Genomic DNA, 24,409 nt, shown 5'->3' with positions numbered 1-24,409 from the left:
TTAGCTGGGTGCGCCGCTCCAGACACACACACCGCGCGCCCTGGGCGAACTGTGGGCACCTGGCGCCGCCGCCAGCGGTCTCGCCTGTCAGGACTTGCAGCTGGGGCGGAGGGCGCCGTCGAGGAGGTTAGGAGCACATTAGAGAGAAGCACACTGAACTCCGCATAAAGTGGCTTTGTGGTTGCGGAGGTGCAGCCGGATAGCTTGGTGGCCACCCCAAAGTCTCCACCAAGCCGAGTCAAGAGCAGCAGCCTCTGCGGAGCGAAACCCGCTCGCCAAGCGGACACGTTTGCAGAGTGACTGTACACGGTGGTCTGAAGACTCCAAACACTGACGCCCACTTCTAGAAGTGGACACACTTTTCCCGGCATCCCAGGTGACGCACGCCTGGGGAGGCAAAGGGAAAAGCCGGAGCGGACTCTTGTCAACCGGCCGGAAGCGCCCGTGGTGCGCTTGCGCCGAGTGCCCGCATGCTCAGTGGCTACGGGAAGTTTGCCCCAAGTGACCTATTGCGGTACTGGACGCAGAGAGGGACTTCTGGCCTCTTTGCGAGCTTGTCGCTGTCCCTGTGGAGTCGCGTCCGGAGTGGCTCCTCCTGAATCGTTGTAAAGTCTCTCCTGCTGGTCAGATCTGAGTAGTGATTTCTAAATTCCACTTTACTCAGGTAAGAAGAGGTTCAGGTGACTTTATGTAATCAGATCGCCTCTCTCCAGCTACTCCGGTTTGGGACCTAGAATATTGATGTTCAGGGTTGTCTGTGTTTGTTCTACTCCGGAGTCGTCTTGTAGCGGGAAGTTGCAGTAACAAGAAGGCAAACCCTCCTCGTGAATTCGTTCGTAGACCGGAGAGTAGATGCTTTCAGACGAGTAGATATTCTCACAGCGGCCGTTTCCGCGAGTTTGTACTCCTCTGAGGTTCTTTGGGCTTCCCTGGAAATGCAATGGCTAGTTGATAAGTTGAGTGTTTTACTGAGATTCTCGAAGCCCTCCCGGGAGGATTGCTCCATGTCAGCAGAGCGGAGGAATGTGTCGCCTCACCCTCTTTGCAAGCAGGGCAGACTTACCTGTGCCAATCTTGCCAAGGAACAGCCTTTCCTCTATTTTAATTTGCCTTTCTTTTACAACTAGGGAGGTGGGGCATTCCATATATTTATTAACTATTCGTCTTTTTCTAGAAATCAGGCTCACTCTTGCTCATTTTATTTTTGGATTATTCGTTTTTTACTTATTGATAACTAAGAACCCTTCCCAGATTCACTCATTTGTGTAGCTCAGGATACAAGATTTTTAAAAATAATTTTGCAACTTACGGCATTGTGGTTATGTGGAAATTTAAATTTTGTGCAAATTCGGCATTTTTGTTTATTTAACTTAGAAGGCATTTCACTAGTGGCATATTCCCATTCTTACGGCTTTATTTTAAAAAAGCATTCATTCACCAAGAATAAAGAAATAAATAAATATATATGTATGTAATTGTAAAGGTAGATATACAAAAAGATTTTCCATCTTCTAGTTCATTCCCCAAGTGGCCACAATGGCATGAGTAAGCCAATCCAAGAATTTCTTCTGGTCTCCCACACGGCTGCGGGGTCCCAAGTCTTTGGGCTCCTCTGTTGCTTTCTCAGGCGCATGTGCAGGGGACTGGATGGGAAGTGGAGCAGCTGCGACAGGAGCCAGCAGAGCCCTTATGGTATTCTGGTGGATGTAAGGCGAGTATTTAGCCACTAGGCTATCACACTGGGTTCTAGTGTGTGTATATCATTTATTTAATTTGAAAGCCTGATATATAGAAAGAAAGAGAGATAGAGAAGATCTTCCATCTGTTGATTCACTCCCCAAGCAGCAACAATGACCGGACCTGAGCCGATCCAAAGCTAGGAGCTTCTTGCAGGTCTCCCACATGGGTGCAGAGTCCCAAGGTTTTGGACTGTCCTCTAATGATTTCCCAGGCCACAAACAGTCAGGTGGATGGGAAGCTGGGTGGCTGGGATTAGAACCAGTGCCCATCTGGAATCCGTGTGCATTCAAGGTGAGGATTTTAGCTGCTAGGCTACCGTACTGGGTCCCTCTAGAATATGTTTTGAAACAAACAATGCAAAAGGGAATTAATATTTTTAAAGTCATCCATTCCCCCATGATTGGCAATATTACTGTTAGTATGTTTGTGTCAGTCACTTGAGTGCAATTAATTTGATTCATTTGTGTTTCTAGCCAAATTATTTAATGAGTGTAGTTTTGTGTATATTGGTAATAGAGTGTTCGCATTCTTTGTTCTTTTTTCAGAATTTGCTGTGTCATGCCCTTATTCTTTTTTTTCCCAGAGGGATTTGAACTTTGGCATGATTTTGCCCAAGTCTGAAAGAGAAATAATTTTAATGTTTTGATTGGAAACACATTAGTCAGTTTTTTAGTCAAATCCTCATATGCTTTCATCCTCATATGCATTCAAGATACTTCTCCCAGACAGTGGTAAAAAACTGCTTCTTTGATTGCAATTAGTTTTCATCCTTCTAAAGTAGCCCCAATGGTGACTGTAGACAATTCATAATATGTAAATACAGGCGGATGTTAGATTGATCACTTTTGTGCAACCCTTTTTCACAAATGCTCTGTGCCTAAGGCCAGAATGCTAGGAAAAAGAAGGCATTGTCTGAGTTGGGGTCATGTTGGTTCTCATACTGCATCCTGAAGGGAAAAACCTCTTGCAAAACTTCTAGGAACTCTTTGCTAACTTGGCTCGCTGCCTGATAGCAAAACGTTTGGATGTTATTTAACAGTATTAATAGCTGATCAGTAGTATTGATACAAATGTTTAACATGTGTTACTCATCCACAGTTGCAACAACACTATAATGTAGGTACTGTTATCTCCATTGCATAGGCACAAAATGTAAGGACCTTTCTGAAGGTCATACAGTAACTGTGTGCCAGAACCAGGATTTGAACCTGGGTATTTAGGCCCAGAGTGCATGTGCTTAACTACCAAGCTGTTTGACTCCATGGTCGGAAAGGCGTGTAGTGAAAGGTGGTGTTTTAGCACCACGAAGGTCTGAAAACGGTGGAGTAGAGGGTTTAAGGAGGTTGAGTTGCATCCAACAGGTTTTGGCATTGTTATTAGTTCACCAGGAGCATAAGAATATATTTCTCATATGAGGACCTGAAGAGGGTACAATTTAAAAGGCTAGCAGGAGCCTGTTCCATAGACTTTTTTTTTTTAAGAATTATATATTTTACTTGAAAGAGTTATAAAGACAGAGAGGAGTGAGACTGGTTCACTCCCCAAATGGCTGCTATAGCTAGGTTGGGTCAATCTAAAGCAGCGAGCAGGAGCTTCTCCCTATTTTCCTACGTGAGTGAGGTGTGCGGGGGTTATCCCCACATATACTTCCATCCTTTACACGTTTCATACCTTTCTTGGCACTTGCCAGTTTGATATTGTAGGTGTTAGGTTAGGTTATGTGACCCACCTCCCAGATAAATAGTAGCTCCTCAGAGGCACATGTTACAGCTTATATTTCAGCTGCTGAAGCAGCTTCCCTGGATGTAGTTTGCATGGTGTTTGCACCTTGAATACCTCACACAAAAACTTTCTTCCATGCTTAGGAGCCTGAGCTGCTGGAGGCCAGCTCCAGCCAAGTTTGGAGCTCGAGAAGGAGATATGAAGTCAGTGAAAAGAAAAGACACAGACTCTGTCACTTGGTGCCCTCTCATAACAGCTCAAGAAGCTGTCCTTTTTATTTACCCAGCCATATCACAAGCTTCTGCACATTTAATTGTTCTATTTTTACTTCATGACTAAGGAGGCATGTACAGACATTTGGTCATTCTGTTTGTACTTCATGGCTAAGCAGTGCCCCTAAAGATAATTCTGCAAAATACTGTATTCATATTCTTCAAAGCAAGCCATTGTTCATTCTTCAGTGGTAGCCATGGAGCGGCAGCCAGGACTCCAGGGCCAAGACACATGTAATTACCTGCTAATCAGTAATACATTCCTACCACATTTCTATTTCTACAATTTACCCATCACTCAGTGAGAAAAAATATGCTGCAAGGCATAAAAATCCAAGACAAAAGCTTCAAGTAGTAAATCCCCCTACAACTACAGGCTCTATAACCCCATAAACAATCAAACAATAATTAAAAGCATATCTATAATATTAATAAAAGCATCCTTTAATTCCTCTAACCAAAAATTATATAAGAGGCTAAAACAGATACGTTTTCCTATGCTCCAAAGAAATTGCAAAGACAGGCTAGCCTTTAAGGTCACAGTAACTGAATTTACCGCCATAGCAGTTTCAGATCATTACTCCCATCACTTCCATTAGTTTGTAGGATTCTTATTGAGCCATTTCCCAGAAGGCATGCAACATGTCTGGGCCAGATTCCAGGGCAATGGGTAGGCACACAATCAGGTATCCAGAAATGGCATAGGCTTAATTGTACTCCTGTGTGTAGCGAAAAGCCACTCACCAAGACATTATCAGTAACATTAACTCCCAAGCTAACATCAGTTGCAAAAGTCATCTCACAGAGGCAAATGATAATGCCTCAATAGGTTACAGAATTCTTAGGGTGGTGGTTGAGTGTCCATGCAAAAGGGGGTGACACTGCATCAAGGTGGTCGGAGAGACATGCTCCAGGCCTTGCCAAACAGGGGAGCTGTTCTCTTCACACTTTCGTGTCATCCATACCCAGTGCACGGACCTCAGCACTGGGCTGACTCTGGTGAATCACAAAATAAATACATACCTGGAATTGAATTCAAGTAAATAAAACCAGTGCTGGACGTTGGAAGTAATAAGACATTTTTCTCGATTTCCTTTAGGACTCATCATGGCTTCCAGTCACACGGTCTTGATGCGGTTGGTAGCCTCAGCATATTCCATTGCTCAGAAGGCAGGCATGATAGTGAGACATGTCATTGCTGAAGGAGACCTGGGTATCGTGGAAAAGGTACTGCATGTGTCATTTCATACCACTCTGTTTTCCTTTGCTGAGGTTTAATTCAAAGGTGTGTCTATTTAGACTATTAGCTAAAACACTTGATGGATTCTTTGTAGAGACCAAAGAACCTTTGGTTTAAAGGACTCCATTTCTGCAGACATCCTAGAACCATGATTTTATTTATATAACAAGGCCTCCTTTTTTCTCCTCCAAGAATTACTTATTTATTTGAAAGACCAAATTAGAGAGAGAGAGAGAATCTTCCTTCTACTGGTTCACTCACCAAGTGGCTGTGATGTCCAGGGCTGGACCAGACTAAAACCTAAAGCCAGAAGTGTCTTCCAGGTCTCCCTCACGGGTGGTAGGGGCCCAGGAATTTGTCCCATCTTTTACCACTTTCCCAGGCACCTTAACGGAGAACTGGATAGGAAATGGAGCAAGCATGACTCAAACCGAGTACCCACATGGTATGCTCACCTCCCAGGTGGGGCCAAACCTGCAGCAAGAGAGTGCTAGCCCCTGAGTACATCTTCCGGTGAATATCCAGTTCCAGGGTAAATCCTAGAGGAATCCAATTACCTGTAAAACCATGAGATTCTTAGGGAAGTCAACATATTTGGTAAACTTTGGCATCTAAGTCTGTATTCCCTACATTCAAAACAATACTTTTTTTTTTCCTAAATGAAGTAAAAACTGACTTTCTTTTCATTATGGTGATTTCTAAGTTAATATGTTACTAGAAAGTTTTTAGTTATGGTTGATTCTTTTTTAATGGGGGGAGGGCAAAAAGAACTCTTCCCTCTACTCTTCACTCCTCAGATGGGTGCAGTGCTAGAGCTGGGCTGGACCGAAGCCAGGAACTTCTGTATCGATCAGAGTCACAACACTAGTGCTGGTGACTGATTCTTTAAACATCACTCTATGTATGTGTTCCAGTTTAAGGTAGTATTTTTTTTGTAAGATTTGGTTATTTGACGTTACAAACTTTGAAAGTGAACTTAAGTATAATGACTTTTAATCTTTTAAGTCTTTAGCATGATCCTTAAAGACTATAAGATTGTATTGTTTTTATATTTATGTATTTTTATATTCATATTAGATTTTTGTCCAAGTGAGACAATTATGGATTATTATTTATCATTAACACTTTAATAGAGTCACATAAATAGGATCATAATCAAATCACTCATTTACAGTAAGATATCTACATAGTGTTATTATTCTTAGAAAATTTAGGAGTATTTTTTGTGTGTGTATATGCATGTGTATATATATATATTTAAGAGTATATATACACATACTTTTTACACACATACGTGTGTGTGTGTGTGTGTGTGTGTGTGTGTGTGTGTGTGTCTGTAAAAACAACTCAAGGGGGAAGCATTTAACCTAGCAGTTAAGATGTCTGCATCTTAAATTAGAGGGCCTGGGTTTGATTCCCAGCTCTGGCTCTGGATGCCTGTTGATGCAGACTTCCGAGAGTAGTGGTAATGGCTCAAGTAATCGGGTTCCCATCACCCACTTGAAGATCTGGACTGAGTTTCTGGCTTCCAGCTTCAGCCTGGCCCAGCTGTAGACATTACAGATATTTGGAGCAAACCAGCAGATGGGAACTCTCTCACTTTTTGTATCTCTCAAATTAAAAATAATAACAACAAAATTCAAGCTATTCACAGAGTGTAGATGACATTTTCCCATCCAGAAGTCACTGTTAGATGCATTCATAGCTGGGGGAACATTCTTTTCCTCATGGAGAAGGTTAATTGTTGGTAGAGCCCAGGACTCTGCTCCAGACTTTGGCCTATTTTCTTGGAAGGCTAGTTAATGTATTGAATCACAAGATTAAGGGTTAAAAAATAGTTGTTAGCACTGAGAAAAGTAAGCCAAATCCAGGAGGAGTGATTATAAAATGCTAGTTCATACTCAAGTAATACAAGGTAAATCCAGTTCCATTTTTGTTGTTGTTGAATGATGTTTTAGAGGTGAGCATGTAGCTTAACATTTCAGCCATGGAAGCTGTGTCCTGTATGTGAGTTCAATCACCTGTTCCATCCCCTCACCCCAACAATCTGAAAAATGCAAACTGGGTGCTAATGAAGTTACTGGGTAACTGCCACCATGTGGGAGATAAACTAAGTTTTTTTTTTAGATTTTTATTTAGTTAGTTAGTTTTTTATTGGAAAGTCAGATTAACAGAGAGAAGGAAAGACAAAGATCTTCCATCTGCTGGTTTACTGCCCAAGTGGCCACAGTGGACAGAACTGAGCTGATCCAAAGCCAGGAACCAGGAACTTCTTCCAGGTCTCTCACATGGGTGCAGGGTCCCAAAGCTTTGGGCCATCCCCACCTGCTTTCCCAGGCCACAAGCAGGGAGCTGGATGGGAAGTGGAGCAGCTGGGATACAAACCAGCATCTGTATGAGATCCTGGCACATGCAAGGCAAGGACTTTAGCCGCTGGACTACTTAGTGCACTGGGCCCACGAATAAAGTTCTTAACTCCCAGTTTCCTCTGGTCCTGTCCCAGCCATTCTGGGCTGAAAAGGATTTGTTCTTTCTCTTTTACAAGCTCTCTTCCCCAGTCACTCTACCTCTTAAATAAACAAATTTATTTATTTATTTTTTCAATTTTCAATCTTGGGTTTCAAAGAGAACTTCCATTCGCTGATTCACTTCCTAACATCGCTGTAACAACTAGGGTTGGGGAGGCTGAAGGTAAAGCGTGGGACTTATCAGGGTGTTATGTTGGTGGCATGGCCTAAGAACTTCAGTTTTCAAACACTGCCTCCAGGGATGTGCATCAGCAGAAAGCCAGAGAAGAAGTGGTAGACCCACAACTGAATTTTCCAGAATGAGATGTCAGTTCCCAAAGTAGCATCCTTACCACTGTGTCAATGCAATACCAAATATTCAAAATAAATAAATAAAAGCAAAGATTTTCATTGACCTTATACATGCTTAATGAAATCACCATAAAGTAACAAATGCTTCTCAAAATGGTGCTAATGTCTTTTGCAAAAAATGGTTTCTATTTTTAAAATAGTAAAAAAGTTTAGCAGAAAAGTAAATGAACATATCTGTCTTGTCATCACTGCTAGTAATTTGGATCATTTCCTTCCAGGTTTTTAATTTTGCATCGCTTGCTTTATTTAAAGTGAATTTATGTTGTATATATATATATATTAGCTGTACAATTACCTAGCCTGTAGCTAAGGCTAGATTATTCATGTTAGAAGAAGAGTTGCGTTTTCATTATCCTTTGTATTACTGTTCAGACACGTCTAAAACTTTATATCTACTTGTTAACACTTTATTTTAAAAAAAAAATGCAACATAAGACTGTCACTAGGGTATGCAGAATGATGATTTTTGGCACTATGCTGATACAAAGAGAAAAAGTTATCTTAGAGAAGAAATAATTTTCCTTATGGAAGTAGTGAAATGACTGTTAGTGTGTCTTCTCTGCAGCAGTGGTTTCCAAATTTGACTGATACATGACTATTCCTCAAACTCAACAATTAAAGTGATTTCATTCAGCAGATATTTATAAAGCGCCTGCTGTATGCCAGGGAGAAAACTTCAGGGACAAAATTCCTAAAACATTCTGTTGGAATAAGAGGGGATGGCCATTGTAGTTGAGTGAGTTGAGCCGTTGCTTAGGATACCCACATCCTATATCAAAGTACTGGGTCCAAACATTGGCTACTCTGCGCTTCTGATGTACCAGGGAGGCAGCAGATAATGGCCCTACAACTTGCAGTCTTGTCAAATGTGTAGGAGACTTGGCTTGGTCCAGCCTGGCCTAACTTTAGTTGCTGTGGGCATTTAGAGAATGCAATAATGGAAGATTTCTTTCTCTGTTGCTCTGCATTTCTTGCTCTGCTTGGGCCCCTGTACCTATGGCCCAAAGAATACATGGATACATGGATGAAGCTCCTGATTTATAGCTTTGGCTTGACCATAGCATGTTGTGGCCGTTTGAGGAGTGAACCATTGAACGAAAGACCTCTCTCTGTAACTCACAATTCCAAATAATAAAAAAAAAAATCTCTTAAAGAAAAAAGTGTAATCTGTATATCCACTTAACCAAGCTTATTTGTGTTTTTAACATGCAGTTTCTCTCAAAGAAAACAAAGCTTTCAATTACAAAATTTTCCATTCTTTCACTAGCATGACTGTGTGTTCTGCAAGGAGGGTGCCATAGAAGAGCTATTTATTAAAACTACTGCAATTCATGCTTATATTTTTTATTGATGCTATTTCTTTTTATACACTAATGAATCATCTTTAGTACTCTTGAATTATTAGCACAAGAATTAGGGGAAATTACAGAAGGATCCATTTAGAGAATACTTTTCAACTAAAGATACAGTATTTGTCATAAAATGATAGATTTTCTGTCTCTTAACATGTTTAAGCAAAATGGTAGTATCTAGAGATCTTAGAAATTTCTGAACCAGGAAAAAAAAATGTGCTGTATAACTTTAAAAGCTCTTTTTAAGTTTTAATCACTGTTAATCCTGAGAGTAAATCCATCCTAAGAAACTAGTTAATTCATTTGTAACTCTTAAAAACCGACAGTGTAATATGAATTGTGTAGATAGTCATTCATTAGGAATCAAAGGACAACTTCACATTGATCTGCTAAAACTGACATTCTGTTACAGACCTCTGCGACGGACTTGCAGACCAAGGCTGACCGGTTGGTTCAAATGAGCATATGTTCTTCACTGGCACGGAAATTCCCCAAACTAACAATCATAGGGGAGGAGGTAAGAGTTGTCAGGAATATAATAGTCCCTTAATCCCTGTGTACCATATAGGCTTGTAATGAATACTGAGGGTTTTATACTAGTATTAACGGTTTAGCCACATCTCATGTTAACCATATCTCATGTTTACACAAAAATCATTATATTCCTTAGATTTGGAACAAGTACCTGACTGTAAAGAATTTTGTTCCATGTCTGGGACAGATGTCTCAGTCCTTGGCTATTGAAGGTACTGTTACTGTTATGCTCAGGATGCAAACTGTACGAGGGTGAGAATTCTAGAACTTTGGAGTAAAATGTAGTATTGGTTATATTTGAAATTAAGGTACCTTGCATTCCTATCCAAAGAGCATGACCCTTTGAAAGAATTGGCATCGCATGTCATTGAGAGAATAGAAGTATCCAATGTTAGAGCCTCTTGTTTAAATAAGCTTATAAACTTAAAAAGACTTTTAAAAATCGTGTTCAGGGTAGTGAATTGGGACCATTTGCTCCATTTGTTTGGGATATGGTTTTATTTTTGCGGTTTGTGTTAGATTTTGTTTTAAAAGCTGACTATGCGCAGTAAGCAGAAGGGCTAGTCAGCACTGGGATGCTGCCCTTGTACGACTGAGAGAAGACGTGCTCTGTAAATCTGAAACATCTCTAGTAACTGTCAGTATTACCGCTGCTCTAGGATCTGCCCTCTGAGGAAGTGGACCAAGAGCTGATTGAAGATGGACAGTGGGAAGAAATACTGAAGCAACCATGCCCGGCCCAGTACAATTCTATTAAAGAAGAAGACGTAAGATCTGTGCTTCTCTTTTTACTCCATGTTTCTTGCCATAGTAAAGGAAATAACATTTGCCTCTAGGAAAACAAGTTGGTATTTTTAAAATGAGGGCAACCAGGAGCTTGAAATCTTTGAGAACCAACATGGAAGCATCAGGCAACCATCTTCTCATATGCCTACGGTTGTTTCACATCCTAATGGCTGCCTTTCCACTCTGAAAGTATTGGAAATGGCTTTGGAAAGAAAACCTAATTTGTTGTTTAGAAGAGTTGATTGTAAAACACTTAGTTGATAATAAGCTAGAAGAAGATGGAAAAGCTTGCTACCTTGAATTTTTAGAAGACCTTAAAAATCACACCACTGTCTGGTTATAGTTGCTCAAAAGTTAAATCTGTCATTTCACATTAACCACCAACTGCCTTTGATTTTAAATACTTTATCAAATACTTAATTAAATATTTACCATAAGCAGGACACTTGGCTCTGTGGAAGATACACAAAAACTGAGCATAGTTCCTTCTCTCACAAATGCACTTCAACATGGCAGTTTCAGTGGTCAATGGGAATGTATACTGAATTATGGTAAAAGTTCTAATCAAAAGAAATTTCTTTCTTAATTTGCTGCATTAATGAACTGGCATTTTTCTTTAGCTGATATGAAGAGAATTCACAAAGTTAGTAGAAAATGCATATTATTCGCCACCCTCCCCCCCAAAAAAAACAACGTGCCTGTGGCAGGCATTGGTACGGTAGTTAGGACACAGCTTAGAACATATGCATCCCATAGGGGAGTGCAAGGGTTCAAGACCTCACTGCACTTCTAATTCCAGCTTCCTGCTAAAGCTTACCATGGAAGGCATCTCCAGGTGGCTCAAGTATCTGGGTACCTGCCACCCATGTGGGAGACCTGAATTGAGATTTGAGGCTCCTGGTTTTAAACCACCCCACGTGACATTTGATAAATGAGCCATTAGGCAGAAGACGCCTCTCTTTTTCTTCCTTTCAAACGCATGGTTTTCAAAACAATTTGCACCAAAATAAACATCTTTTAAATCCATCTTTCCATTAACTTTCTGAATTTTTCTCATTTGAACAATGTTCTTAAGATATTTTGAGTGTATTTTTAAAAATCAACATATGTAATTTATAGATAAAAATGAATACCAACCACAGATTGTTCAAAACATTTTTTGCTGGTGCTTTGAAGTTTTGAAACGCTATTAGCTCAATGTGTGGTCATGACCTTCTGCCTAATAGTGACAGTAAACTTTTATCAGTTAAGCATATCATGCTTAAAATTCTTAGATAACAAACAATAACTAAAAAAAAAAGAAAAAATGAAGAAGAAAACAAAATAATTCTTAGATCAAACTCTTATCTACTTTCTGCGAACTTTTTCCCTTTTACGAAACCGGGTGGAGTTTTCTTACAATTTTTTGAAATATCACACTGTTGATACTATCTTAAGAAATTTGTTATGTCTATAGCATGAATTTTTAAAAATTGTCATTTTACTCAATTTAAATCCGCTTTGGGAAATGTGTATACTTGATTTAGATGTCTCTCCTTTTTTTGAAGCTTGTAGTCTGGGTTGACCCCCTCGATGGTACCAAGGAGTATACTGAAGGTTGGTATCTCTATTTGCATTTGACAGCAGTAATACCAGGATATAATGTTTAGCTGTAAGTATTTGGCATTTTAGATACTGTATGAAAAGCTGGTATTATATTTTCCTCTAAAGCTCCCTTGTGCTCCAGTTATGTAACTGTTGTCATAAATCAGTAATTGTCAAAACAAATGGAAAAGCTTAATTTTCTTCGAACAATGCCCCTCTTCTCTCCGCCCCCAACACACACACACACACACACACACACACACACACACACACACACACACTCTCACTCTCACTCTCTCTCTCTCTCTCTCTCTCTCTCTCTCTCTCACTATCGGTCCACAACTCAGAGTCTCTAATGAGAATGATGGACGTGTGACACCAGTGTGAGCATGGGCCGTGCTAAACCTTCAACTTCCTGGGGCGACGAATGATGACCCACACAGCTGTGCTGCCCGTGCCCTGCTGCCACTTCCCGTTCCCATCCTATGGGAGCCATCTTCTCCATGCCCTTACCTTTTAAAGATTGCTTTTGAAACCATTATACTGTTTCACCTTCCTTGCTGAAGCTATCTAAAAATGAGACAAATTAGAAAACCTCTTAGAACTTTGTTTTTTTTAAGATCTAATTAATTTTTTAGATTGGTTTTCAGCTTCCAAGCTTAAAGAAAATTCTCATCATTACCAGAATAAAACTCTTTCCTTGGAGGAGACATATCCATGATGAATTAATCACATAGTGCACGTTGGTAGATGTGTGTGCGCGCGTTTTACTGAAAGCATTTCTGTGACTGGAAACGTGAAAGCTCTGGACAGCTTTACTGTGTATAACAGTGCCTAGAAGGCTTATTTAGGTCTTTAGCTCCATCCCCAAAGAGTTTAACTTGCAAGTTCTGGAAGGAGGTGAAAAAAATCTCTGTGCCTTGAAAAATTATGCTGATTAGTTCGATTTTGTTTTTAAGATTTATTTTATTTTTATTGGAAAGTCAGATATACAGAGAGGAGGAGAGACAGAAAGATCTTCTGTCTGATGATTCACTCCCCAAGTGAGTGCAATGGCTGGTGCTATGCTGATCCGAAGCCAGGAGCCAGGAGCCTCTTCCAGGTCTCCCACATGAGTGCAGGGTCCCAAAGCTTTGGGCCATCCCCGCCTGCCTTCCCAGGCCACAAGCAGGGAGCTGGATTCCGGGATTAGAACCAGCGCCCATATGGGATCCTGGTGCGTTCAAAGCAAGGACTTTAGCCGCTAGGCCACACCGCCGGGCCCTGCTGATTAGTTCTAATGCTGGTTGGTAATCCATGGATCCCACTTCAAAATGACTTCCTTTAAAGGCATAAAATATGAGTCCAGAGAGCATTCCAGGAATGTAAAGAAATTCATCAGGTAAGAGTGAATTGAACAATTGAGGAAAGGACATAATGGAGTCAAATGATCATAGCCACAATTCTGGCTGCTTTATTTAACTGGTTTACAGATTATACTCATGATATTATGGTGATCAGTTAATTAAATAAAATGGTCATAAACCCTATTCCTGTGTCTGGCCAGTTCTCTTAATAATTTTTGTGCTCTCTGTCTAAGTAGAGGTAATCATGGATGCATTATTGCAATCTCTTACCTTTACTGCCACATAACTTGAAGTACTTGACATACTGATGATGAGTCATAAGTGAGATTAATATAACTGATGTTAATTTCTTCTTCATAGGTCTTCTGGACAATGTAACAGTTCTTATTGGAATTGCTTATGAAGGAAAAGCCATAGCAGGAATTATTAATCAGCCATATTACAACTACCAGGTATTACTATAAATAATGCAAACATATTTTACTATGAATAACTATGAATAACATATTTTACTATGTGAATGATTATGGAAACATATGGTTGCTGATGTGATTTCTCTTTTGGTTGCTCATACAGTCATTTTGAGAGCTTTTCAAAATACAGATTTCCACTTCATACCCCAGCAGTGCTGACTCAGAGCCTGTGGGGGTGTTGGTGCCACAAATGTATTGTTACGTGTGTATTCACAGGCACATTGTGTGCACTGCAATGGAAATCTTTGGAAATTACCAACATCGTTCTTGATTAGTTGGCCATTAAGAGAGCTGATTTACAGGTAGTTGTTAAAGTGCATTTCAAAAATGACCTTTTGAGGCAGAAAAAGATGCTAGCCAGGTTCTCCTGGTAATATTGCATAATACCCTAAGTGGTATTATTGGTAATAAGTAAATATCCTTTTGCGCTTTTCTCTTATTTGTCTTTTCTGATCTCCCTTTTCTTATTATACATCAAAGAAATTGTCTGTCTTAAGCACAAGAGTTTAGTGTAATGTAATAGTGAGGATATGTATTTAGATCACATTAAATTTTAAAGGAAATTGCAGAGAAGAAATATAAGCTATTTCCAGTGGTGTGACCTTAATGGAACTTTAGAGAAACAAAGCATCCAGAATAGACAACTACTTCTGAATTTACAACTTAACAGCAGGTCAAATCTTTACTTCTACTTTATGTTTATTGTTCCAGTTATCTATGATTATAAATTTTATTTATAATCATGTATTGCTTAGAACTTAACCAGAATATATATTGGAAAAGTCATATTACAAATTAAGTGTCTGTTAATTCTTTTAGTAGAACTTTAATGTTTATATGATATTGTATACAGATAAAAGTTTTTAGGTTTTATGTGAATTTTAAAGTGAATATCACTTAAAAGAAGGCCAATTAATTCATAGATGACATTGTAATGCATGTCATCTTTGAACAGAAAAAGATCTAAATGGCTAGAATTTGTTGATAATTTTCCTCACTTGTTTCAGAGATTAGAAAAATTGTATTCATTTTCCACAGAACGTTGAAAAGCAGAAGTTAAGGGAAGACAGGACTGAAGCAAAGGTGAGGAAAATAGGTAGGGGTTTGGTTCTAGCGGTAACCAGGACAGAGGCAGACAGTTTGTGGTTCCCTGGGTGCTCATCGTCCATCCCACCCACGGGTTCCTTCTCTCCTGCTCTGCTTCTCCTTACCTCTGTTGTTACCTCCCTCTTATCTTGTTATTCCTCCTGCCCTGCTTCTCATCACACTGTCTTCCCTATACTCTCCTTAACCATTCTTTTGTTCATGGCTTAAAACTAGTTGCAATGAGTAACAATAGAAAAGCTGCTTGTCTCTACTGGTGGTCTTTAAGGCTAAAGACTCAGTGCTAATTAATCACCATCATCATAATAATAGCCAAAATTTATCAAGAACTGAAGAGCTTATGGTGCACTACCAGGCTCTAGGATTCACAGGTGTTATCTCCTTTCATACTCATTGCAGCTCTTTTTACAGCAACCATTACTCCCATTTTAAAGGAGAAACTGTGTAAGCAGCCTAGTGGTTAAGATGTCTGTGTCCCATATCAGAGAATCTGCATTCAGTGTTCAGCATTGGCTCATTATTCTGGTCACTTAATGATTGCAAATACTATCTTTCTCACCTTTAAAATATTGATCATACTATACTTCATAAAGTTACTACAAGGAGTAAATGAGATAATATGTGTAAAGCACTCAATATAGTATCAGATGCATGCTTAGTACTCAGTAAAATATGCCTGTTTAGTCTATAACATATGCCCACTACTTGCATATCATTGTATTTAACAGCTCTTAACTGCATCAATTTTATTTTCCCTAAAAACTAGATTATGTTTGTCCATATCTAAGTGTATAGGGCTTCTTCAAAAAGTTTCTAGAAATGAAAAGATGTGTTTATTTTGGGGTGAAAAACTTTGAAATCAATGCTTAGTTTTGTGTATGTGTGTGTGTATTTTGTTTGTTTTAAGGATTGAACTATTTATTTGAAAGGCAAAGTGACAGAGAGGAAGAAACAGAGATCTTCCATCCAGTAGATCACTTCTCCAAAAAATCCCAACAGCCAGATCAAAGCCAAGCTGAAGCCTGGCTGCAGGAACTGCATTCTCCCTCGTCTGGCACATGGCTGGCAGGAACCCAAGTGCCAGGGCCACCTTCCATGCTTGGTAGCAGGGAGCTGACTTAATAGCACAGTAGCCCGGATTTGAACTAGAATTCTGATAACAGAATTCCAGCTTCACAAGAAGTTCAAACTCTGATGCCAAAACACTGGCCACCCAAGCGTAGGGTTTGTTTTTTTCCCCTCTGAAAAGTCATTATTTATTTTTTTTTTATTTTTTTTTTTTAAAGATTTATTTTTATTATTTTTTCATTGGAAAGGCGGATATACAGAGAGGAGAGACAGAGAGGAAGATCTTCCATCCGATGATTCACTCCCCAAGTGAGCGCAACGGGTCGATACTACGACGATCCAAAGCCAGGAGCCTCTTCCGGGTCTCCCACGCGGGTACAGGTTCCCAAAGCCTTGGGCTGTCCTCGACTGCTTTCCCAGGCCACAAGCAGGGAGCTGGAAGGGAAGCGGGGCTGCCAGGATTAGAACCGGCGCCCACATGGGATCCCGGGCGTGCAAGGCGAGGACCTTTAACCACTTGCGCCACCGCGCCGGGCCCAAGTCATTATTTATTTTATGATTCAATTCCAAAGGCTCTGGAATTTCTTTTCCCTCCCTCCCAAAGCCACTCCTCCTCTCATTTCCCCTATATTATTACAATAGTATAGTCCTTCAAAAACAGTCATAAGTTCGTCATTGTGCTATTTAAGTGTATCCTGACATTGTAGATATGAACAGTGGCAGAGTCCAGCATCCTATTGTCAAGATACATCTAACATTTTCATTTGGAGGTTTTTTTTTTTGATAATACACATTGTATTTTCCATGAGCTTTTTAAAGACCTCTTGTATTTAACAATCTAGTTGAAATTCTTTTGAGCTTTGCAAAGGGGACTGGTAGATTGTACCAATGTATTGTTACCATTTTGCCACCACAATTTATAATGAGATCCTAAACTGATCTCATTATCCATGGCTACTTGCTGGCAGCCTGCCTATTCAGCGGTCTGCCATTATGTGTAACATAATAGACCTTTTCCAAATTACCTAGTCCCCTAGTAATACAATTCTAAATATTCCTTGGTGTCCCATCCAGCAGGACAGTCAACAGGGGTCACAACCAACCTAGGAGAGAATGAAGGGACAAGAGACACGAAGAATATACAGCAAGACAGTATGTCTGATCAAGCTGTCAGTTTATTGATTTCAACTGAGGGTTTTTGTATTCTTCAGTAACTAAGGCTCAGGGAGGGAAGGAGAAACTGGAATGCAGGCCATGGGCTCAAGACCGATTGTTCTCGAGCAACCACCATATCAACAATAGTAACCAACATATCAACAATAGCATAGGTAATCAGTAACAAGATGTTGGCAGGTACAGCATAAATCACATTCTGAAACAGTTGCTAGAAACAACTGAAGCTTGCCTACAAGCAGGGGACTGTGTCCTGCCATAGAAGTTGCCCAGGCTCCTCCACCAGAACCTCTCCCACTGCCAGTTTTTGCGCATACCAGTGGGTCCATGAGCCAACACTACTCAGTTCACCTCCTGTGCTAGCAGGAACAGTGGCTTTTCCTAACCTCTTTCCCAAGCATCTAGCCAACCAGGGGTTTTCCACTGGCCCATAGTTCTATATTCAAAATGGCTTCAGTGTGGCTATAGTATACGACTCCTGACACCTTAGGTAATGAAAAATAGCAAGACATGATATTTCATTCCTGTTGACTTCATTATTTTTTGAAAATGTTGCACTTTCAAATACAACAAAAAGATTGCTAGACAATTCAGTGATGTAATCTGTATGCAATGACTCCTTTCCTGAGGACTCCAGGGATCAGCCCTAAACCCTTGTAGCACCTTCAGAACTGTTGATCAAAACAATAAGATCGATGGGCCCGGCGCGGTGGCGCAAGTGGTTAAGGTCCTCACCTAGCACGCCCGGGATCCCATATGGGCGCCGGTTCTAATCCTGGCAGCCCCGCTTCCCTTCCAGCTCCCTGCCTGTGGCCTGGGAAAGCAGTCGAGGACGACCCAAAGCTTTGGGACCCTGCACCCGCGTGGGAGACCCGAAAGAGGCTCCTGGCTTTGGATTGGCATAGTATCGGCCGTTGCGCTCACTTGGGGAGTGAATCATCGGATGGAAGATCTTCCTCTCTGTCTCTCCTCCTCTCTGTATATCTGCCTTTCCAATAAAAACATAATAAAAATAAATCTTTAAAAAAAAAAATAAGATCAATCAGCTGAATGTCTCGCAAAGTTGTCAACAATAATGTTCTTGTATTTTATATTATTGACGGTGTTTTCACTTTTTAATAGTTAACTATAACTAAATATTCTATATTCTGAATATACTAACTGTAAGAGTGTAACTAACTATCCCATTAATGGCTAACTGTATTTTTTTTCTCTAAATGATTGCAAGCTTTGTTGTTGTTTACATAGGCAGGACCAGATGCTGTGTTGGGGAGGACAATCTGGGGAGTTTTAGGTTTAGGTGCCTTTGGGTTTCAACTGAAAGAAGTCCCTGCTGGCAAACACATTATCACCACTACTCGATCCCACAGCAACAAGTTGGTTATCGACTGTGTTACTGCTATGAACCCTGATGATGTCCTGCGAGTGGGAGGAGCAGGAAATAAGGTAAGACAAAGGTCGGTCATGTGCTCGGAAATGCAATGGAATCATGGGAGAAAATACTGAACTTTTTCACAAGTTGAGCCAAGAGTTTAAGAGAAGGGATTAAACGTGGTGATTTGTTACCATTTGTAAGTTGCAGCAACATCTCAATTTAACAAAAAGATGTAAATGGTCGGGTTTTTTTTTTTTAATGTTAGTAAAATTCAGTAGGATAGGACCCCCACATCTCTTGGTAGAGACCGTCCTGGGATATACCCTAGACCTTTCTCCTGTACACACTAGGGAGAGACCTTGCCTGTCTCCTTCCTGGTTACTTCCTCCAGTGTTTCCAGGCTTCCAAACAACTGAGAGGATTATGAGCTGGGACACAACTTGACTTCCTTTCCTAGCTCTGGTCTCTTCTGATTTGTTTGTCCTCTGATTACCATCAGGATGTTGCCCTCAGATGTCTCAGGCGCAGCATGTGCCATGGAGCTTTTTCTCTGTTTTTCTGCCTCTGCATGTCTTTCTTTTCCCATCTGTTCCTCTGGTTAATGACACCACACTTTTTCTATTAGCTTCACTAAGACGTCTGAAAGTCACTGTTGATGCCGCCTTTCTTGGCATCTCAATTTGGTCCTACACATGTGTAGGTTTATTTATTTTTATTGGAAAGTCAGATATACAGAGAGGAGGAGCGACAGAGGAAGAGCTTCCGTCCATGCATTTACTCCCCAAGTGGCTGCAATGGCTGGAGCTGATGCAATCTGAAGCCAGGAGCCAGAAGCTTTTTCTAGGTCTCCCACATGGGCACAGGGTCCCAAGGCTTTAGGTTGTACCCTAATGATTTCCCAGGCCACAAGCAGGGAGCTAGATGGGAAGCAGGGCTGCCGGGACACGAACTGGTACCCATATGGATCACGGCATGTGCAAGTTGGGGACTTTAGCCGCTAGGCTACCACACTGGGCCCATATAGTAGCTTCTAAAGTGTTCTCTCAGTTTAGTCCAGTCCAGAAAAAGTATTAATGCAATTAAGCATGAAAATTCCCCGCCCCCGTCTGAAATGCTTGATTGATTCTCGATCACAAGAATTTAAGATCCAAGCCTACTAGCACGGAATTTGAAGTCTTCTGCATCCTTATCTCGCATCTGGGCGACACCTAGACACCTAATGGAATATAGTTTCTGACATTTGTGTGTTTTGCACTTGACTGCCCAGCACCAGGAAAATAAATTACGATTAATCATTGAACAGAATTTGTTTCTCTCACCATGGAAGTGATAGTCAACTGTTTTTAAGATTTACTGTTAGCAGTAAAGAATGGATTTTATTTTTAAAGTACTTGGAAAAAAATGTATAACATTTTAAAATGAAAATGTGTTTCAGTGTTCAATAAAATAGTGATAGTGACAGATGCAACTTGTCTTTACCACTTCTGCTTTCACAAAAGCTCATTACCTTTTTCTCAAAGGGCACCATTCTCCTAGGAAATAGAGCTCTCATCCTGTACATCGCTGTCTCCTCTCAAAAAAACTTGTCATCAGTTCTTAACTTTTTTTTTTTTCAGTTCTTAACTTTTTTATATCAAGGGCTCCCTTGAGAATCTAACGAAGTCTACAGCCCCTCTCCCCTAAAAAAATAAAGCTGCAATAGTTCTTCAGATAATGTTGACTTAACAAATCTCTTCAATGAAAGAAAAACCCATTGTTCAAGACTAGAAATAGATATTGTGGCACGGCCGGATGAGCCACCTCTTGGGATGCATCACACATCCAAATCTTACTTCTGCTTCTGAGCCTGTGCACCCTCTGGGAGACACTTCCTGGCCATCCACATTGGAGATACAGTTGAAGCTCCTGGGTCCTGGCTTCTGCCTGGCTCAGATCCAGATGTTATAGGCATTTGGGGAGTGAACAAGCAAATGGAGATCTCTCTGTCTCTTCCCACCCCGTCCTTATCTCTCTCTCCTTCTTTTTCTCTCTTTGTCTCCCTAGCTTCCTCTCTCTCCTCCTTTACATCTCTTTCTTACTGTCACTCTGCCTTTCAAGTAAACAAAAATAATCTTAACATTTAAAAGATGTTTTTTATTTTTATTTGAAAGGCAGAGTTAACACCGAGAAAGGGAGAGACAGAAAAAAGATCATCTGTCCTCTGTTCATTCCCCAAATGATCGTAACAGCCAGAGCTGAACAGATCTGAAGCCAGGAGTTTCCTCCATGTCTCCCACGTGGGTGCAGGGATCCAAGGACTTGATCTATCTGCATTGTTTTCCCAGGCCATAATCAGGGAGCTAGATCAGGAGTAGAACAGCCATATAGGATGCCAGGGCCGCAGGTGGAAGCTTACGTACACATCATGGTACCATTGTGCTGGGTCCTAAACATTTTTAAAAAAAAAAAAAACTTACAGTAATAAAAATAAATAAATCTTTTAAAAAACACCTATAACAAGACTGAAATATTTGGAGCTGTTGTGAAATAATTGGTTGCCTTGTGTTCATTGAGATTTATCTCATTCTATCATTCTGATTTCTCCATGTGAATACTGAATTTTTTAGTAATAATTGTTTTTAAATACAATCAAAAAGGTCAATAACTTGAATTCCTTGTATATCAACTTACTGTTAGAATCATTGCAAGTTCTCTCAATGACTTCAATTTTGTATTAGCATTACAGGATATATTGGGGTAGCTATTTAAATATTTTTCTTTTGATAGTGGAAACAGCATAGGTGTGATTTAGATTTAGGCAAACACTTGTTAAACTCGTCAGCACTGCACATCTGTTAGGATTTGTCTCAATTTGTATGTTACTGTACTGCTTGATATTTACCTATCCTTTATTTATTAAAGGCCATTAAACTTTTTTAGAAGTTTAAACAGTTTTCTGTGTAAATATGTATTGGTTTTTACTAAGAAAGAAAAATACCATGAAATAAGAAAAAAACATTAATTTCCTTGCTTAGAATATGTATATTTTTCAGATATTTTTGTAGCTTCTTAGACCAGTTTTTCCCTTTCAAATTACTGTATTCATATCTGTTTATTCATAATACTGGTAAAATTTAAATCTGCTAAAGTGTCTCACTTATATTCGGTATAACAGAGGAACTGATTTGTAGCCTTCATAGAAACTAGCAGTTTTTCTTATTTGTGTTTGAAATATGGAAAGGCTATTTGAGGGAAATTGAGATATAATTATGATTATTGTTTTTAACATTACAGATCATCCAGCTGATTGAAGGCAAAGCCTCTGCTTATGTGTATGCAAGCCCTGGGTGTAAGAAATGGGACACGTGTGCCCCAGAAGTCATTTTACATGCTGTGGGAGGTTGGTCCATTTTGTATGGGTGAATCGTGATATTTTGTGCTAAGAGCTACTCTTTTCATGTTATTACTGCCTAGATTCTGAGAATGTAAAAACTCAGAAGGAAACTTATAACTTTATCCAGCGCACATCCTTGATTTTGTAGATTAAATAATGAATTTTTCAGGAGATTCATTTTTCTTGATAATCTTTTTCCTTAAGGATTTATTTATTATTCATTGGAAAGTAAAATATACAGAGAGGAGGAGAGACAGAGAGGAAAATCTTCTATCCAATGATTCACTCCCCAACTAGCCACAATGGCTGGAGCTGCGCTGATCTGAAACCAGGAGCCCAGAGCCTCTTCCAGGTCTCCCACACGGGTGTATGGTCCCAAGGCTTTGGGCCATCCTTGACTGCTTTCCCAGGCTGCAGGTAGCAGCTGGGGAAGGGAAGGGAAGTAGCCGGGACACAAACCAGCACTCATATGGGATCCCGGCACGTTTAAGGCGAGGACTTGAGCCATGAGGCTATTGTGCCAGTCCCTGCTTATATTCTTGTAGCTTTAATATCTTATATATTATTTTTTCTTAAGAAGTAGAATGTTTACTGTCAGTCCCTTTCAAGACATACTGGTGGGGTCAGTGTTGTGGCATGGGTGGCCAAGGCTCTCCTGGCAGTGCTGGCATCTCATGGTGCTCCTGCAGCCTTGGGTCTTATGGGATGCCAGCGTCACAGACAATGGCTTTTGCTGATACACTACATCAGCCCCTAGTGACAGATTTTCTTAAAGGCAATAGAACACCTAACTTTTTCTCTGTCATTGCTCATAATATATTTTATCAAACTCAGCATATTATATGATTAGGGTGTTAGATTGTATATCATCATTATCTGTTGTTAGAAATGTAAAATGAAGCTGTAATATACAATTAGGAATGTTAAATGAAATTATAATGTTATACATTTAACATTATATGAGCTTACTTCACTTAAACACCAAATGTTAAAATGAAATAACAGGGCCCGGCGCGGTGGCGCAAGTGGTTAAGGTCCTTGCCTTGCACGCCCGGGATCCGCGTGGGAGACCCAAAGAGGCTCCTGGCTTCGGATCGGCATAGCATCGGCTGTTGCGCTCACTTGGGGAGTGAATCATCGGACAGAAGATCTTCCTCTCTGTCTCTCCTCTCTGTATATCCGCCTTTCCAATAAAAATAAAATAAATCTTTTTAAAAAAATGAAATAACAGAATGAAAAAAAATCTTAAAAAAATTGTGGTTGGTGCAGATGGAGTACAACCATTAGAAATGATTGACACCTTGGGAGAAGAGATATGAATTGATACTAACAAATACAAATTGAAAATGCTAAGTAAAAATAACCGTAATTGGAAACAAAGAAAATAATTCTTTGGTAAAAAAATTCTCTATACTCTTAAGTGAATGAAAATTTCAACCTAATGGTTGCTTGTTATTTTATTCAGAAGTTACTGGCTGTTTTTGGATAGGGAGATAAAGGCGATTAAAAGCAACTGGAAACCTGATCCTGTCAGCCACTGATGCTGTGTTGATATTTGTTTATTTTTTTTCTCTGTAGGCAAGTTAACTGATATCCATGGGAATGCTCTTCAATACAACAAAGAAGTGAAGCACATGAACTCTGCAGGGGTCCTGGCCACGCTGAGGAATTACGACTACTATGCAAGTCGGGTTCCAGAGTCTGTCAAACAGGCACTTGTTCCTTAAAGGGCTAGGAGAAGGACTCATTCTCAAAACAGTAATTGCTCGTATGCAATTAGAGCTGTGTCTTCATTCATTGTGATTACTGGTGATTTCTGTTAGGATTAGGAAATAGATTTACCGTGTTAAGCTTGATTAATTGACTAGTCTGACATCTGGAGAGTTTTTAAAGTTTTCATGTGATATTTCTTGTCTTCTTTTTATTCAGAGAAATGAAAAAAAAAAGGTTTAGTTACGCCTAACCATAAGGGTCAGTTGTTGATTGAACATTCCTATCTCTTAAAGCAAAGTTTTCCAGGTAGAACATAGACAGGTTAGTTGCCTAGCATTTTACTCTCCTATGTTCCTGCTTCACACATAAATATAAATATTATTATGTATGTTGATGAAACAGTTTTATGATAAAAAGTTTCCTTAAAATAAATTATTTAATCTTAGCTCTTTGTGTTACTCACTGCTTCTTACTGGTTTTTTCATGTATTTCAAAACTATAAATTCTCATGTGATAGCACGCTGAACTAAGCTGCCATGTGCAGTGACAACATTTCATAAGATTGCTGGTTGTAGACCTATTCACTCTGCTTCCCATCCAGCTCCCTGCTAAGCTGTTTGAGAAAGCTGCAAATATGGCCTAATACTTAGGTCCCTGCTTGCACATTGGAGACCC

At 39.9% G+C, this 24,409-nt stretch overlaps 1 protein-coding gene across 4 annotated transcripts; it reads left to right on the top strand.

Moving 5' to 3' along the window:
* Nucleotides 1-456: 456 nt before the first annotated feature.
* BPNT1 (3'(2'), 5'-bisphosphate nucleotidase 1) lies at nucleotides 457-24,179 on the top strand. 4 transcript variants are annotated; one of them, XM_040985699.1, is made up of 10 exons: nucleotides 457-664; nucleotides 4,834-4,961; nucleotides 9,618-9,722; nucleotides 10,399-10,506; nucleotides 12,073-12,121; nucleotides 13,816-13,907; nucleotides 14,967-15,011; nucleotides 18,522-18,719; nucleotides 21,922-22,027; nucleotides 23,600-24,179. In XM_040985699.1, exons 2-10 carry the CDS (start codon nucleotides 4,842-4,844, stop codon nucleotides 23,746-23,748), a joined length of 972 nt encoding a protein of 323 aa, XP_040841633.1. In that variant the 5' UTR covers nucleotides 457-664; nucleotides 4,834-4,841; the 3' UTR covers nucleotides 23,749-24,179. The 4 variants fall into 4 exon arrangements, with proteins under 4 accessions (XP_040841633.1, XP_040841634.1, XP_040841635.1 ...); XM_040985700.1 differs by lacking the exon at nucleotides 14,967-15,011 and having other exon boundaries at nucleotides 494-664; XM_040985701.1 differs by lacking the exons at nucleotides 457-664; nucleotides 10,399-10,506; nucleotides 14,967-15,011.
* Nucleotides 24,180-24,409: the final 230 nt, after the last annotated feature.

Source organism: Ochotona curzoniae, unplaced genomic scaffold (assembly GCF_017591425.1).
Source record: "Ochotona curzoniae isolate NIBS_2020 unplaced genomic scaffold, NIBS_Ocur_1.0 contig_430, whole genome shotgun sequence".
NCBI classification, from domain to species: Eukaryota; Metazoa; Chordata; class Mammalia; order Lagomorpha; family Ochotonidae; genus Ochotona; species Ochotona curzoniae.
Note: the sequence above shows the minus strand (reverse complement) of the source record. Positions and strands in the feature narration are given on the sequence as shown.